The sequence below is a fragment of the Haliotis rubra genome, unplaced genomic scaffold (assembly GCF_003918875.1).
Source record: "Haliotis rubra isolate DU_JTF1 unplaced genomic scaffold, ASM391887v1 Scf266, whole genome shotgun sequence".
NCBI classification, from domain to species: Eukaryota; Metazoa; Mollusca; class Gastropoda; order Lepetellida; family Haliotidae; genus Haliotis; species Haliotis rubra.
The window spans coordinates 1,132,661-1,148,440 of NW_025766736.1; the positions used below are offsets into that span (position 1 = coordinate 1,132,661).

General features: G+C 39.2%; 1 protein-coding gene across 1 annotated transcript in view; it reads left to right on the forward strand.

Annotated features, from left to right (window-relative positions):
• Nucleotides 1-10,635: 10,635 nt before the first annotated feature.
• LOC124280381 (carbonic anhydrase-related protein 10-like) overlaps nucleotides 10,636-15,780 on the forward strand; it is a 127,939-nt gene continuing 122,794 nt past the window's right edge. Inside the window, exon 1 of the mRNA XM_046716289.1 lies at nucleotides 10,636-10,832. Coding sequence (XP_046572245.1) covers nucleotides 10,769-10,832 — 64 coding nt within the window. The 5' untranslated portion in view covers nucleotides 10,636-10,768. The remainder of the gene's footprint in view (nucleotides 10,833-15,780) is intronic.

Here is a 15,780-nt window from a genome sequence, read left to right on the forward strand (position 1 = left end):
ATCAAACTAATGTGAGTCAGTCATGAATGGAATTGGTAATTAGACGTACAGAATGCCTCTTTTTATCGCAAACTACATTTTCGAAAGTACAAATATGTTTTTGTTGACCAATGATCATTTAAGTTCAGATAGGTCGAACGTCTATATTCCGTCAAAACAGAATGGCCTGTGAATGAGTGAGTGAGTGAGTTGGGTTTTACGCCGATTTTAGAAATACTTCAGCCAGTGTTGCAGCAGGAGAAACCAATAATGGGCATCACACTTTCGGGAAATCGAACCCGGTCGACTTTCTACGTGACGGGTGGACGCTTTAACCACGAGGCCACCCAAACACCCGTGTCCACCATGACGGATAGCGGTGCATTTTCAGTGATCAATTTCCTACGTGAGGCTGTAATGGTAGATTCAAAACGCAATAGACTAAACCTTGAGTCCCTGCCGAAACAGATACCATTTGGCCTAATATTGTAAAATTAATAAAGATGAACATGGTTTTAATGGATGACTGAAGATAACTCCAGGTGTTCGACAAAAGGGTTTCTGATAAGGAAAATAGAAACGGAATCGGTGGAAATCTCTGTTACTCATCACTTTCAAGTTCATTTTAACTCTAACGTTTGGTCCACCCGAATTACACGAAGTTGTCCTCCACAGGTACAGTTCTACTCCGGTTCACCGGATGAGTGAATGTTATTTAAAGTCTCTATAAACAGTCTTACAGTTATATGTCTGTTTGATGTGGGAGAAAAACCCGAAGTATTACTGGTGTTATTATGTGTACCATTTTGGTGAATCCACAGCTATGGTGCTGACTAACCAAGAAACATAATCAGTATGCAGTGTGTTTGAACCCACGATCATAGTTTTCAGCTCGTTCACAAGGGACGCAACTCTGCACAGCTAATTGCGGCGCCTCAGAACCTTAGGCCACCGTATGTGTGAGTGAGCTAGAAACATAATCAGTATGCACTGTGTTTGAACCCACGATCACGTCGCAGTGACCAAACGACCAAGCAATCGATCACATTTTTTCATAATCGAACATAAACGATTTTGGAACTACTGTTTTAGTCGTTGAAATACTTGACAATGGAACATATCTTAGAAGTTGTCAGGGCCTGAAAACGTGTTTAATTCTTAGAAAACTCACTTCACTAACTGAAAAGCCCCCCATGACTGAATATTTCCTGAAGACTCCAGGACGTTTATGTTCATGATACATTAGTCATTACTTTAAAGTAGCAAGTTGCATCATGTTATACATATCTGCACTAACAACCTGGATAGGAATATCTGAAAAATGACGCTAACCAATTTTTTTCGATGATTGTTCGTTGGTAATGAATCCATCATCAATTGTCGGATTTCAACCAATTCCTAACACTAGTGAGCTAGCGCTTCGTGTACGTGAGGGTGGTTTGGATCTCCTCTATCCAGGTTTCACTGAACTAACTCATTCAAGCTGTAGTCCAGTATTGATTCCCCGTGTAGCATGAGAGTAGGATAACACACGCACTGATAACGTACATCTTAAATGTTTAAAGTGTTTCTACAGTTTTTGATACTGTATCCATATTTTATTCATTGACATTGTCATTTTATACTTTCTATTAATATCCTTGTTTGTTTAAATGAGATGCTCTTTGTTAAGCACCATGATTTAGTGGTATGTTATCTACTACCGATGTTGGGGGCGTTGGGGTAGCCTAGTGGTTAAAGCGTTCGCTCGTCACACCGACAGCCCGGGTTCGATTCCCCACAAGGGTACAATTTGTGAAGCCCATTCTGGTGTCCCCCGCCGTGATATTGCTGGAATATTGCTAAAAACGGCGTAAAACAAAACTCAGTCAGTACTACCGATGTTACCCAACATGATGTCGATGCTGCGATGTCGATGCTGCTGCTGCTGCTGATGATGATGATGATGATGACCTTTTAACGATGAAGAGATAGATGATAAAACAAGATGCATTCTTGATAGTCTAATTAATGAAGAGGACGTTGTAAAGGCTATTATAGGTTTCATCTGTAACGGGGACGGTGAGGTAGCCAAGTGGTTAAAGCCGTCTCTTGTTACGCTGAAGAGCCGGGTTCGATTCCTCAAATGAGTACAATGTGTGAAGCCCATTTCTGGTGTCCCCCGCCGTGATGTTGTTGGAATATTGCTGAAAGTGGCGTAAAACTAACTTACTTGAATTGTTTCATGACAGCAGAAAATGATAATGTAATAGCAGAAATGCTCCAACATGCACAGAACGTGTATCATATTTATCTGAAACTCTGATAAGTGGGCGGCAAGCATCATTGAACAACTCTCCAATGGAAGGTTAACTTCTCCAAATAAGTGTATGTGAATTTCCACGTATAGTTTGTGTCTCCAAGTATATTTAGAAAGATATATTCAATTCTGAATCATCGTTTCGGGGTTTGGGCAGATGCATATGAAATTAGAATTGCAGATTGTGAGGTAGATTCTCAACAATTGATGAAATATTTACACTGCTCTCTGCCATTTAAAGGTTTTTATTAACTGCTGTCTGATTCAAAGGCTATTTATCAACAAAGCGGAATAAGATATATATTTCGTTCATGGATTTCTCCAAAGCATTTGTAATACTGGTTTAAGTTCTTAGCAATGCCAGATACCAGTTATCCCAGTAATGTTACCGTAACTTAATTCAAAGTGCAAGCATTGTATCATCACTATATTGATAGTGATTCATAAATCGTACCCCAGTTGCGTAGATCGATGCTCATGCTGTTGATCACTTGATTGTCTGGTACAGACTCGATTATTTACAGACCGCCGCCATATAGTTGGAATATTGCTGAGGGCAGCGTAAAACTAAATTCACTCACACCCTCACTCAGAAATTCATAAACACATGCAGCGCATGGAAAAATCGAAAATTGTACAATGGGCTCTGCCTATATGCTTTTAACAGTTATTTCTTATGAATGTGGAAATCGGTTTGTCGTGTTTATTAAACCGCTTCTTAACATTGAATTAATTTTGAAAGAAAATAACGTGGCTAAATGTAAAACAGCTTTGTTCTGTAATGTTCCTAGAAATGATAAACTCTCAAAATAGACATGAGTATCACACAAACGTATTAGTACTAAAACAATATGAATAGTGAATTGTACCATTACATTTAAGAACCCTACATTCTGACTGGTCGTTCAGCGACATGGCATCAAACCATCAACCTACTGGGAAAGTGTCAATCAGTTCCTTGCAATATGTGGCAGACGAATTATTCCACTATGATTTTGTCTGTACGTTTTGAGGAAGTCAATATATATTTGCCAACATACTTCTTTCATCCTCCAAATGTACGAAGCTTTGTTCTCTTTTCTGAGTTGAGGTGAGGTGATATTGGGTTTAACGTCGTGCTTGAGAATATGTCGCTCATATGACGACGTGCATGCGTGTGTATGCGTATGTGTGGTTGCTTGTACTAGCCCACACTTAAGCTGGTTTTATAGTGCTAGCCCACTGAGATACCATGCCGCAGTGAAGCATAAATACCCCACTCAGACACATTATACTGACTCCGAGCCGACCAGTTCTTGTTGTACCCATTAATGCCGAGCGCAAGGCAGGGACCAACAAGTACCATATTTTAACGTCTTTTGGTATGACGCGGTCGGGGATCGAACCCGCGACCTTCCGCTCTCCGGGCGGACGCTCTGACCACTACACCACGGAGGCGGTCTCTCTTTTCTGAAGATAAAGTGTTCGTAACTATCCTTCACACTCTTACTACATTTTACAGTTGTATGATAAACAATCGAAGTCCACCTAGTCGGTTGAATTGTATTCCAGCTCTATTACCACGGTGCCTTATGTCTACTCATCCACGAGTTCTGACTGGCCAGTCAAACGCTGTACGAATATCGACTGTACCAATATCTCGAGCCTGTATCAAGTTTAGTAATGTGGTTAAGTCACAAGCATGTTCATTGTGTAACGATCCAGCTGAATCTATAGGACATGTGCTTTGTAACTGTCAATATGCAATAGATATTTGGACAAAATTTAGTGAATGGATTGAAGGATACATAGAAAGTAAAATTCATTTAAGTGAAGAACATATTTTATTTGGATTCAAAGGTAAAGATAATAATCCTTTTAATGTGGTGATAATAATAATCAAACATATGTTGTATAAATGTAATAAGAAAGCAGTGAAACCCAATTTTATATGGTTTTAAAAAGAAATAGTAAAATATTATGAAATTTCAAAACTCATTGCGTTTTCTAAATGTAACTATGCAAGTTTTCATTCTTTCTGGTCATCCTTCCATTTACTTTTTCGAAATGCTTTAACTGACTCACTGTATATGTATTTTGTATATATGTGTACTATATATATAAGAGGTAATGTACACACTATGTATTTACATCAACGCTACTCACTGTACACTTAAAATACTTTCAATTGAAGAACATAAAGCTGCTGTAATGGAAACTGTAACATAAAAATGGAAACAAAGTTTAGTTATGTGCATTGCAACACTGGTTCTGTTCTGTTCATATGACCCAATGATGCATTACCACTTGTCACTGTTCAAAATCTTCACGAATCAAGTCTCATGAAACGTTTCTTTTCAGTAACATTTTCAAATACAATAATCCCTGATGAAACTGTACGCCGTTTTGTCAATGTTCCGTCAGAATCACAGCTCGAGACACCAGAAACAGGAACCATACTGTAACCAGGATAAATATTGAGCCTTTTCAGAAAACCAGCCATACTTCTTTACTGCTAGGCTACTCCGAAGTTCATGAATAAGTTTACTCTTGAAAGAGTTTTCTGTGTACGAATCTTGTTTAGTAGTACATTTCAATTTGTGAGTGTACATTGCGAAATAGTTCGTTGCGTTTCTGTTTCCTGTTTTGAAAAGTATTACTGTTTTGAAAAGTATAAGTATTACTTTTGCGGAAAATGCTAACAGACGTTACTGTGGCATATGGCGTAGTAGAATATGACAATAGACGTCAGTGTAGCATATGACGTAGTAGAAGATGACAATAGACGTCACTGTAGCATATGACGTAGTAGAAGATGACAATAGACGTCACTGTAGCATATGACGTAGTAGAAGATGACAATAGACGTAACTGTAGCATATGACGTAGTAGAAGATGACAATAGACGTAACTGTAGCATATGACGTAGTGGAAGATGACAATACTGATATGACGTTACAATGACGTAACTGCAGCATATGACGTAAGTGACAATAGAAGATGACAATAGACGTAACTGTAGCATATGACGTAGTGGAAGATGACAATAGACGTAACTGTAGCATATGACGTAGTAGAAGATGACAATAGACGTAACTGTAGCATATGACGTAGTGGAAGATGACAATAGACGTAACTGTAGCATATGACGTAGTGGAAGATGACAATAGACGTAACTGTAGCATATGACGTAGTTGAAGATGACAATAGACGTCACTGTAGCATATGACGTAGTTGAAGATGACAATAGACGTTACTGTAGCATATGACGTAGTAGAAGATGACAATAGACGTAACTGTAGCATATGACGTAGTTGAAGATGACAATAGACGTTACTGTAGCATATGACGTAGTAGAAAATGGCAAAAGACGTTACTGTAGCATATGACGTAGTAGAAGATGACAATAGACGTTACTGTAGCATATGACGTAGTTGAAGATGACAATAGACGTTACTGTAGCATATGACGTAGTAGAATATGGCAATAGACGTAACTGTAACATATGACGTAGTTGATGATGACAATAGACGTTACTGTAGCATATGACGTAGTAGAAGATGGCAATAGACGTAACTGTAGCATATGACGTAGTAGAAGATGACAATAGACGGTACTGTGGCATATGGCGTAGTAGAAGATGACTATAGACGTTTCTGTAGCATATGACGTAGTGGATAGTGACAAAATCCCTTACTGTAGCATATGACGTAGTAGAAGATGACAATAGACGTTACTGTGGCATATGACGTGACGTAGAAGATGACTATAGACGTTTCTGTAGCATAGGAAGTAGAAGATGACTATAGACGTTTCTGTAGCATATGACGTAGTAGAAGATGACAATAGACGTTTCTGTAGCATATGACGTAGTAGAAAATGACTATAAACGTTTCTGTAGCATATGACGTAGTAGAAGATGACAATAGACGTTACTGTAGCATATGACGTAGTAGAAGATGGACAATAGACGTTTCTGTAGCATATGACGTAGTAGAAGATGACAATAGACGTTACTGTAGCATATGGCGTAGTAGAAGATGACTATAGACGTTTCTGTAGCATATGACGTAGTGGATAGTGACAAAATACCTTACTGTAGCATATGACGTAGTAGAAGATGACAATAGACGTTACTGTGGCATATGACGTAGTAGAAGATGACTATAGACGTTTCTGTAGCATAGGGGCTAGTAGAAGATGACTATAGACGTTTCTGTAGCATATGACGTAGTAGAAGATGACAATAGACGTAACTGTAGCATATGACGTAGTAGAAGATGACAATAGACGTTTCTGTAGCATATGACGTAGTAGAAGATGACAATAGACGTTACTGTAGCATATGACGTAGTAGAAGATGACTATAGACGTTTCTGTAGCATATGACGTAGTAGAAGATGACAATAGACGTTACTGTAGCATATGACGTAGTAGAAGATGACTATAGACGTTTCTGTAGCATATGACGTAGTAGAAGATGACAATAGACGTTACTGTAGCATATGACGTAGTAGAAGATGACTATAGGCGTTTCTGTAGCATATGACGTAGTAGAAGATGACTATAGACGTTTCTGTAGCATATGACGTAGTAGAAGATGACAATAGACATTTCTGTAGCATATGACGTAGTAGAAGATGACTATAGACGTTTCTGTAGCATATGACGTAGTAGAAGATGACAATAGACATTTCTGTAGCATATGACGTAGTAGAAGATGACTATAGGAGTTTATCATATGACGTAGTAGAGGATGACAATAGAAGTTACTGTAGCATATGACGTAGTAGAGGATGACAGCATTCTAGCACATTACCTTCTAGAAAATTTGTGAAAACATTCATTTCTAGCGCCGTAAACTTGAGTTCGATTATGAAAATGATTTCAGTGTGTGAAATCCATTCTTTGTGTTTCCCTGTGCTGCTGAACATACCTGTAGCCCACTTTATTGATGAATCATATGCCTCATCCTTCGAGCATTTCATCCTTAAAGAACGATTACCGTTTAGTGAAGTTAGCTTTGATAACCTCATAAATGCAAACCCTATTTTTCACATTTGAAGTATCATGCTTACCCATTTGGGTTCCACTCCAGTTTTCGATGCCCGCGATATCAATCACTGGATTATCCGGTAGAGACTCGATCATATACATACCTGTGTCATATAAATGGAATATAGCTAGGTGCCACGTTAAAAAACACATATAAACACATAGTGATCTACAGTTGACTTTGCAAACCAATATACAAATTATTTCAAACGCCGTGGACATATATACTCATGCCAATAATGGTTGTCACCCCCTTCAATTTGTTTAATTGGAGAGGGTGTGTGGGGTGGGGTGTGTGAGGTGGGTGTGGGGTTGGGGTGGGGAGTGGGGTGACAACCATTATTAGCATGAGTATATTAACAAGCGAGAATGACTTACACATAATAATTATTGACCTAAACATGAACGTTAAATATGAAATTGCTGAAGACATAAATGTTTTACTGTTTTATCATGTGTTTTATTATCAATTGCAAAGAAATGCATTTAGCACTTTTAGTTTTTTGTGTTCAATAGTTTGGTTTCTGTTTAAGGGAAACATGATTGACAGCTGACTCGTTCACGTTCTACGTCGATGGGTTCAAGTGATTCTTCGCTGAATTAATACGAACACCTTTATTTATTCGGATGTGAGGCATGCATCGATAGTGAAAATCGTTTCTTAGGAATGGATCTCGACGGAGTCATCACACTAGGGTAATGGTCGCATCAAACATAAAACACATTGAACTAAAGCAGTTAAACACAATCACAGGCTTCATTATCGATGATGTTAGTTGCCGAATATAAATAGCATTACATTTGGGATAAAACAGGAGGGAACGAATGAGCCGTGTTTAACACCGCTTTCAATGGTATTTCTGTTAAAGCACGGCATATGAATGAGTGAGTGGACGGGTCGCGCTTTACAATGCATCTTTGGAATAGTTCTGCAATACCACGGCGAGGGACTCAAGAAATGGGCTTCACAGTTAGTACCCATGTGTGGAATCGAACCTGGGTCTTCATCGTTACGAGCAGTTTTACACTGCATCTTTGGAACATTTCAGCAATACCACGGCGAGGGACACCAGAAATGGGCTTCACAGTTAGTACCCATGTGTGGAATCGAACCTGGGTCTTCATCGTTAGGAGCGAAGGCTTGAACTACTTGGCCTGGAGGCTTGTCTTGTTGATGATGGAGAAAAGAACAAAGTGATACCATGAAACCTACAGGTGATAGTATGGTGCTGACATATCTGGAAACATAATCTGGGAGGATCGGGGATAAAACATAGGTTTCTGCTTCGTCTAAGGGACGCAACTACGCACAACGAATTGCATGCCTTAGACCACTAGGCAGCCTATGTCATAACTATATGAAAAGATGAGTTGGCAGTTTGTACACATTAAAATACAGGCGGTGGGGTAGTCTAGTGGTTAAAGCGTTCGCTCGTCACGCTGAAGACCCGGGTTCGATTCCCCACATGGGCACAATGTGTGAAGCCCATTTCTGGTGTCCCCCGCCGTGATATTGCTGGAGAATTGCTAAAAGCGGCGTAAAACTAAACTCACCCACTCACTCACTCATTAAACTACGCTTATAACGAACACGATTATAACAATATGACAGATATTACGAACGGGTTTAGGCCGCGACCACTTACTGTATACTTTAGTGTCGAAATGCGTGTAACGACCTGCGGTTATAACGAACTAATACTTCGACTTCGTTATAACCGTTGTTGACTGTAAAAAAATCGTGTTAAGAACTACACGTTGCGTGTTACCACAAGGGGTAAGGTGTTCATACTCGAGCAAATTCAAGACATACCCAGATAATCAATGAATGTAAGATATGAACTAACTGGGTGCGAACGGACCAAACAACGATACATATATCAGAGACAAAACGATGTGTTATGACTTAGGGTTTGAGCGATTTCAAAGCATCCTTATTTTACATTGAAGTGTTTGAAGCGACCTGGTGGGTGTGCCGGAGTTGCAGCTGATGTTGATGATGACTTCACAATTTGTGTAGACATTTATATGTATGTGCTTTTATATCAGGGTTACTTGGAATACATTACTGTATACGGTATCTTCCATGTCGACTCATCATATTGCGTGTCAGACACCAAGGGATGTAACTCTTGCTAGAATAGGGTGTCTGTCTAATCCGGACTGTTCTCTAAACCGGATTTAATTGGCGTTTCAACACAAGTCCGATTCCATTATATTGCTACTACTGCTGCTACTACTACTGCTACTACTGCTGCTGCTACTACTACTATTATTATTACTACTACTACTACTGCTGCTGCTGCTACTACTACTACTACTACTACTACTACTGCTGCTACTACTACTGCTGCTGCTGCTGCTATTACTACTACTGCTCCTGCTACTACTACAACTACCATTACCGCCACCATCTCTACTACTACTGCTACTACTACTACTGCTCCTGCTATTACTACAACTACCATTACCGCCACCATCTCTACTACTACTGCTACTACTACTACTGCTGCTGCTGCTGCTGCTACTACTACTGCTCCTGCTGCTACTACTACTACTACCATTACCGCCACCATCTCTACTACTACTGCTGCTACTACTACAACTTCTACTATTCATATTACTCAAAACGCGACCGTACATAAGATGCCATGTGAGGTGGGAATATGATTAGATCCATTTTTGACACGTCACCTTCGCGTACCATCAAGATCGATGTAAATACATGTTAAATACCTAAACGACCAGTCACAGACTGCCAACAACAGAATCAAATAGCAGCAATTGTCAGAAATAAAATACGATTCTCTCACAAGAATTACTACCAATTCATTGACCTGACAACGTCGCTCTGCCCCTTGGTGTACACAGAGCCTTAAATAAATAAACAGCTATGAAGCGATAGTTAATCCATCGCCGTTAATTTGACGCCCGTGTCGCAGGCTCCGGTAAACTTCATCAGCCCGGCTCATGTCTAATGATGATTTTACTCTGTCCAAAGATCGTTATTGGCAAATACAGGATAATATTTGTCTACCCTCCCCGTATAGAAGAATCCCATTCAGTCATCCCTGCTTGAAGCAAAGGACGTATTTACGAGTAGTTTCGCCCATGAAAACTAGCCCGGGGGATTTAAGGCCGATTGTGCTCGTAGCATATGATTGAAATGAATTAGAGAGAGAGCGTTTGATAGTAAAAGTTTGCGCGGAATCCTGGTAGAGCGTATTTTGTGCTTCTCTCCGACACGTCACAAGTGGATTTCGTTCCGATCAATACGCCGAGGCAACTTCTATATAAACCCGTGCAGCGCTTTACAGCAGTGTTTGAGATCGGTGGCTCACGGCAATGGTCCGGGTAATGAGATATTTCAGCTGAGCTTTCAGCGGGTGAGGCACAGGTATTTAAAGTCGGGATCGGAATTTTCACGGAATACGGAATATTAGTGACCAATCCAGGATGGACATTACTCGATTGCATCTGTTTCTTACATCTCTGCTGACCAATGTTATCACAGCACAAGGTAGGAAAGTGTCACTTTTATAAACTTTTCGAACTCTTCCATACGACTTCACTTTCAGAAATGAAATCCTGCGAGTCTACAGTGCTTTCGCTGTTAATTAAACCCAGAAATCCCACCACAAGCAAATGTTTGCCTGCAATCAATGATTCCTTAACTCTACCAGTCGGATCTAACTCAGATTCTTGCGGAAAGTTTGACTTAAACAAACATACAGTGAATAAGGACGGTATTTGTACGCGTCTGCAATCCAATTTCGGTATTACCAAGAGTTCGAAACTTACGGGTGTCTTATAATATTGGTTGTTGAGGAATTAGCTTTGAAACTTAAAGTGCCTTGCAAAGAAAGTATAGATTCATGTTTGATGGCTATACAACGAGACACACAAGAAGTTGTGATGCATTTCATGCAAGGATCAGGCGGTATTAGATGCATTATATCACTAAACATCTTCATGGTCAGCCTAGTAACGAATTTATAACGTTGGCATTTTTGTCCACATTTATTTTCTGATGTATGTTTTTTTGCCTGCCAGTTTATCTTGAAAAACATCAGTAGTAGTGCGTAATACATTTGAAACCTTCACAATCATGTTTGCTTTGAAGGACTTTATGATGTAATTTATAATGTAGGAATGTAAATATGTAGGGATCCATTGAATCTGTTTTAATCTTTTTCAATGGCCACCTAAATTTCGGACTGATAACGCGATGATGATGATGATGATGATGATGATGATGATGATGATGATGATGATGATGGTGATGGTGATGATGGTGGTTGTGGTGATGATATGAAGGACGGGGATGATCTTGATGATCATGATGATGGTGTGGTGGTGGTGGTGATGATGCTGATTATGAGGAGGACGGGGATGATGATGATGATGATGATGTTGATGATTGACGATGATATATACCTACAATGTTACTGAAGAATAAATGAATACCGGTTCTCAATTTCTAAAGTGTACATGATCTATATCTTGATAAAGGAATATTTCTCACTGATTACCACACATGCATGGCTTGCACCGTATCACTGCACAAGACCCTTTTGATCCAGATCGGGATTGTCAGCTTTGATGCTCAGAGTTCTTAGTGAGCACGAAACGCCAGACTTTCCATATCTAAGTGACTGTCATAGGTTCTACCTCAACAGATGAATAGCAGCATTGTCATCGACTGGGGATCAATTTGTGTATACCTTGTAGCAGAGTGATACATTTGAGTGGGAAGAATCATTTACTCACAGTCATATCTGGCAACCCGTAGGTCAGGCTTGCGAATAGGAAGTCCTTTACTGACTGACTGACTGAGTTTGGTTTTACGCCGCTCTTAGCAATATTCCAGCAACATCACGGCGGGGGACACCAGAAATGGGTTTCACACATTGTACCCATGTGGGGATTCGAACCCGGGTCTTCGGCGTGACGAGCCAACGCTTTAACCACTAGGCTACCCCACCGCCCCAGGAAGTCCTTTAGAAATGTAACGTATTAACGTTGTCCCTCTTCTCGTTTTTAAGCTTATATCGCCGTGTGCGGCCATTTCAGCTGACTTGACACAAACGAATTATCATTAAACCCGGAAGTTAATTAATTAGAAAAACCTGAACAAGAGTTAATCAACGCCCCTGGCATGGCGGTGCCAACTGTTCTAGTTTGGCATTTTCAGCTGAACAACTTTAAAAGCACGTTACTGCCAAATTAACCTTAAAACCAATAAGAGAATACTTTAACACAGATGACCTTTTGCATACTCTCACTAAGAACGAAGTGTATACTTTATGTGACATAATGAATACAGACGCAGACTGGTTCAAGGACGGCAAGTCTGAAGGTACTGGTAGGTATATAGTCAGACTGCTTCTGAGATTACATAGTAGAGTTAATGTTATATTCATAATATTACGTTTACACTGTATGACATATTCGTTATAAAATGTACATAAAGACTTGTATGATGTTATACATCTTTAACTTGGAGACTATTATGGTAGTGATATGAATAAATAAATAATACTTTTGGTCTAATGATGTGTGCTGGAATTAGTCTTCTTGTAATATTAGAGTATGCTATCTCCTACAATTTACTTTCTCGGTGGTATCGGATTATACAATGTCCCAGAATTGCCTTCCTCGGCGTATATGATTAAACCATAACCAGGAATTACCGTTCTCGATGGTAAATCATTATAATATGTAATACCAGAATTACTTTTCGGGTTCTATGTGATTATGATATATCCTTGAATTTCTCGGTGGTATATGTGATTACAGTATATCATAGAATTACCTTCCTCGGTGGAATATGTGATTACAATATATCATAGAATTACCATTCTCGGTTGTATATGTGATTATGATATATCCAAGAATGACCTTTCTCGGTGGTATATCATTATAATATATCCTAGAATTACCTTCCTCGGTGGTATATGTGATTATGATATATCCAAGAATTACCATTCTCGGTGGAATTTCATTATAATATATCCTAGAATTACCTTTCTCGGGTGGTATGTGTGATTATAATTTATATCCTAGAATTACTTTTCTCGGTGGTATTTCATTATAATATATCCTAGAATTACATTTCTCGGTGGTGTGTATCATTATAATATATCCTAGAATTACATTTCTCGGTGGTATATGTGATCATGATATACCCTAGAATTACCTTTTTCGGTGCTATATCATTATAATATATCCTAGAATTACCTTTCTCGGTGGTGTATGTAATTATATTATATCACTGAATTACCTTTCACGACGGTATATGTGATTATGATATATATCATACGACATACGAGATTACCGTCTATACCATGGCATATCCTAGCTTAATTCATATACAACTCGGTGACATTATCCTTCATCCAATTATGATCCAAGGGTACAGCTTGGCTTTGTTTGAATTGAAAACGCACAGATTTATATAACACACGAACTGCTTGATTGTCGTTTATTTTTATATCTGTTAAGAAACAGTAACGGCAAGATTTTTTGTGGATACATTTCTATGCTCTGTTATGAATCGACATTTCGGTATGGATCCACCGTTGTTGCTTGACAACACATGGACATGAGGACCAGGGGTGGAGGTCATTACGTCAAAGAGGCATAATTGAAAAGTCGAGTTTATATTTTTCCAAATGGAATACTGTGGTTTTCCAAATGTTGATTTAAAGGGCGAGTCGACAGGAGCAACAAACACATTATCGATCGGCGTTCAGATGTAATCGATGAAAAGAGGCAGGTAAATGCAACATGGAGATATCAGAAGTATGTCTTCCACAAACACGTCGTTTTTAAATGATTGTAAGAATGTCTTGCCCTTCCACTAGTTAAGAATATCGTTCTGTCTGATTCTTTCTTAGCAATGGAACATATTTTGCATCACACAAGGATACCTTGAGCTTCTGAAGACGTTTGGAGAAAAAGAACCAATAATGCATAGAATATTCTCATGAACGATGTCAACCCTAAGCGACTTGTTCTACACCCCCTCAAACTATCATCATCATCATCATCATCATCATGGTCGTCGTCGTCGTCATCATCATCATTAACGGTCGATCTTGGTAAACAGAAATCACAGCCAGCAGATTTAGCCAAGTTGCATTGCGTGAAAACACTGTTTTTTCTAGAGCATATCATGAAAAATAAAACGACTGTACGTTACGACACAATCACCCGTTATATAACGGTAAACACATAGACAGTCTCAGTCAGTGAATGAGGAATAAAGACAGGTGGATGGAATGCTTCATCAAGAATGCAGGCACCAGGTCGATGACTACAGTCTCTAGCCTGTTTCTATTGTGCAGCTTACATTGTAACTCTGCTCGTTGTTTGGGTTGATGTATACGGGACCGACGAAGCTATCTTTATTGAAAAGCAAACACCGCGCCGCATGCTCCACAATTAATTAATCAATAATGTAAGCATAGCAGATGAATACAATGATGTTGCCACAACCGCTGGCTACTGGATGTCTTTGAATGACGCTCATGTGTGACCAGTCGCCTGTTTCTGCTTTGTTTTTGACAGGGACAGTTTTGCCATCTGAGATGTGAGCCGGTTGTGCGTTTCTGTGTCGTTGGATGGTCCGATGCAGCAAAGTGAGCTTAGTTTTACGCCGCAGTCAGCAATATTCCAGTTATATGGCGGCGATGTCACTAAGGAAACCTGTTTATTGTGGATATGAGATTTATTAAACTTTATACAAGTTAATGTCATATATGCGTGGGTTTAAATATGTCCTATTAACAAGCTACTCCAAAGCCAGTTAATATTTTTTATGTTATATTGTATTTAAACGCTTCGCCTTGTACTTATTTCGAGCGTGTATTAGGAATATTATGAATTTATGAAATCGAAATGAGGTAATTAGCTCGACGTATTGCAGTACAGATCGTTTTATGGAATATGAGATTAACGACATTAAAGATCCAAATGACGATTTAGTCGTGCAGCCCACTAACATAAGTATTGTGTTGATAGAGCAATTATAACTTGAACGAACCTTTTATTCGAATAAACATCCAGAAAATCTTAGACAATTGCACCACCCGTGGCCCTATTTAATAAAAATGCATGCTAATTTTGTTTGTTTGATTGCAATATGTAGCTGTATTATTACCGTCAAACAAGTGCTTGATATCTGCTACTTCCCACACCTTCCCACACCTTCCCACAACGCTATGGCTACTGTAACTCCAATAGTTCAACAATACTTGCGTCGTTTTGAAAAGGAAACCTTGCCTGTAAAATATCTAGCTCGGAATTACAATGAGGAAAGTAATGTGTGTGTGTGTGTGTTTTGTGTGTGTGTGTTTGTGTGTGCGTGCGTTTCTGTGTGCGTACGTACGTGTGCGTGTGCGTTTATTTGTTCTATTTGTCGCCACACTACGATATCTATATCACGACGGCCTCTAAGTAGTCTA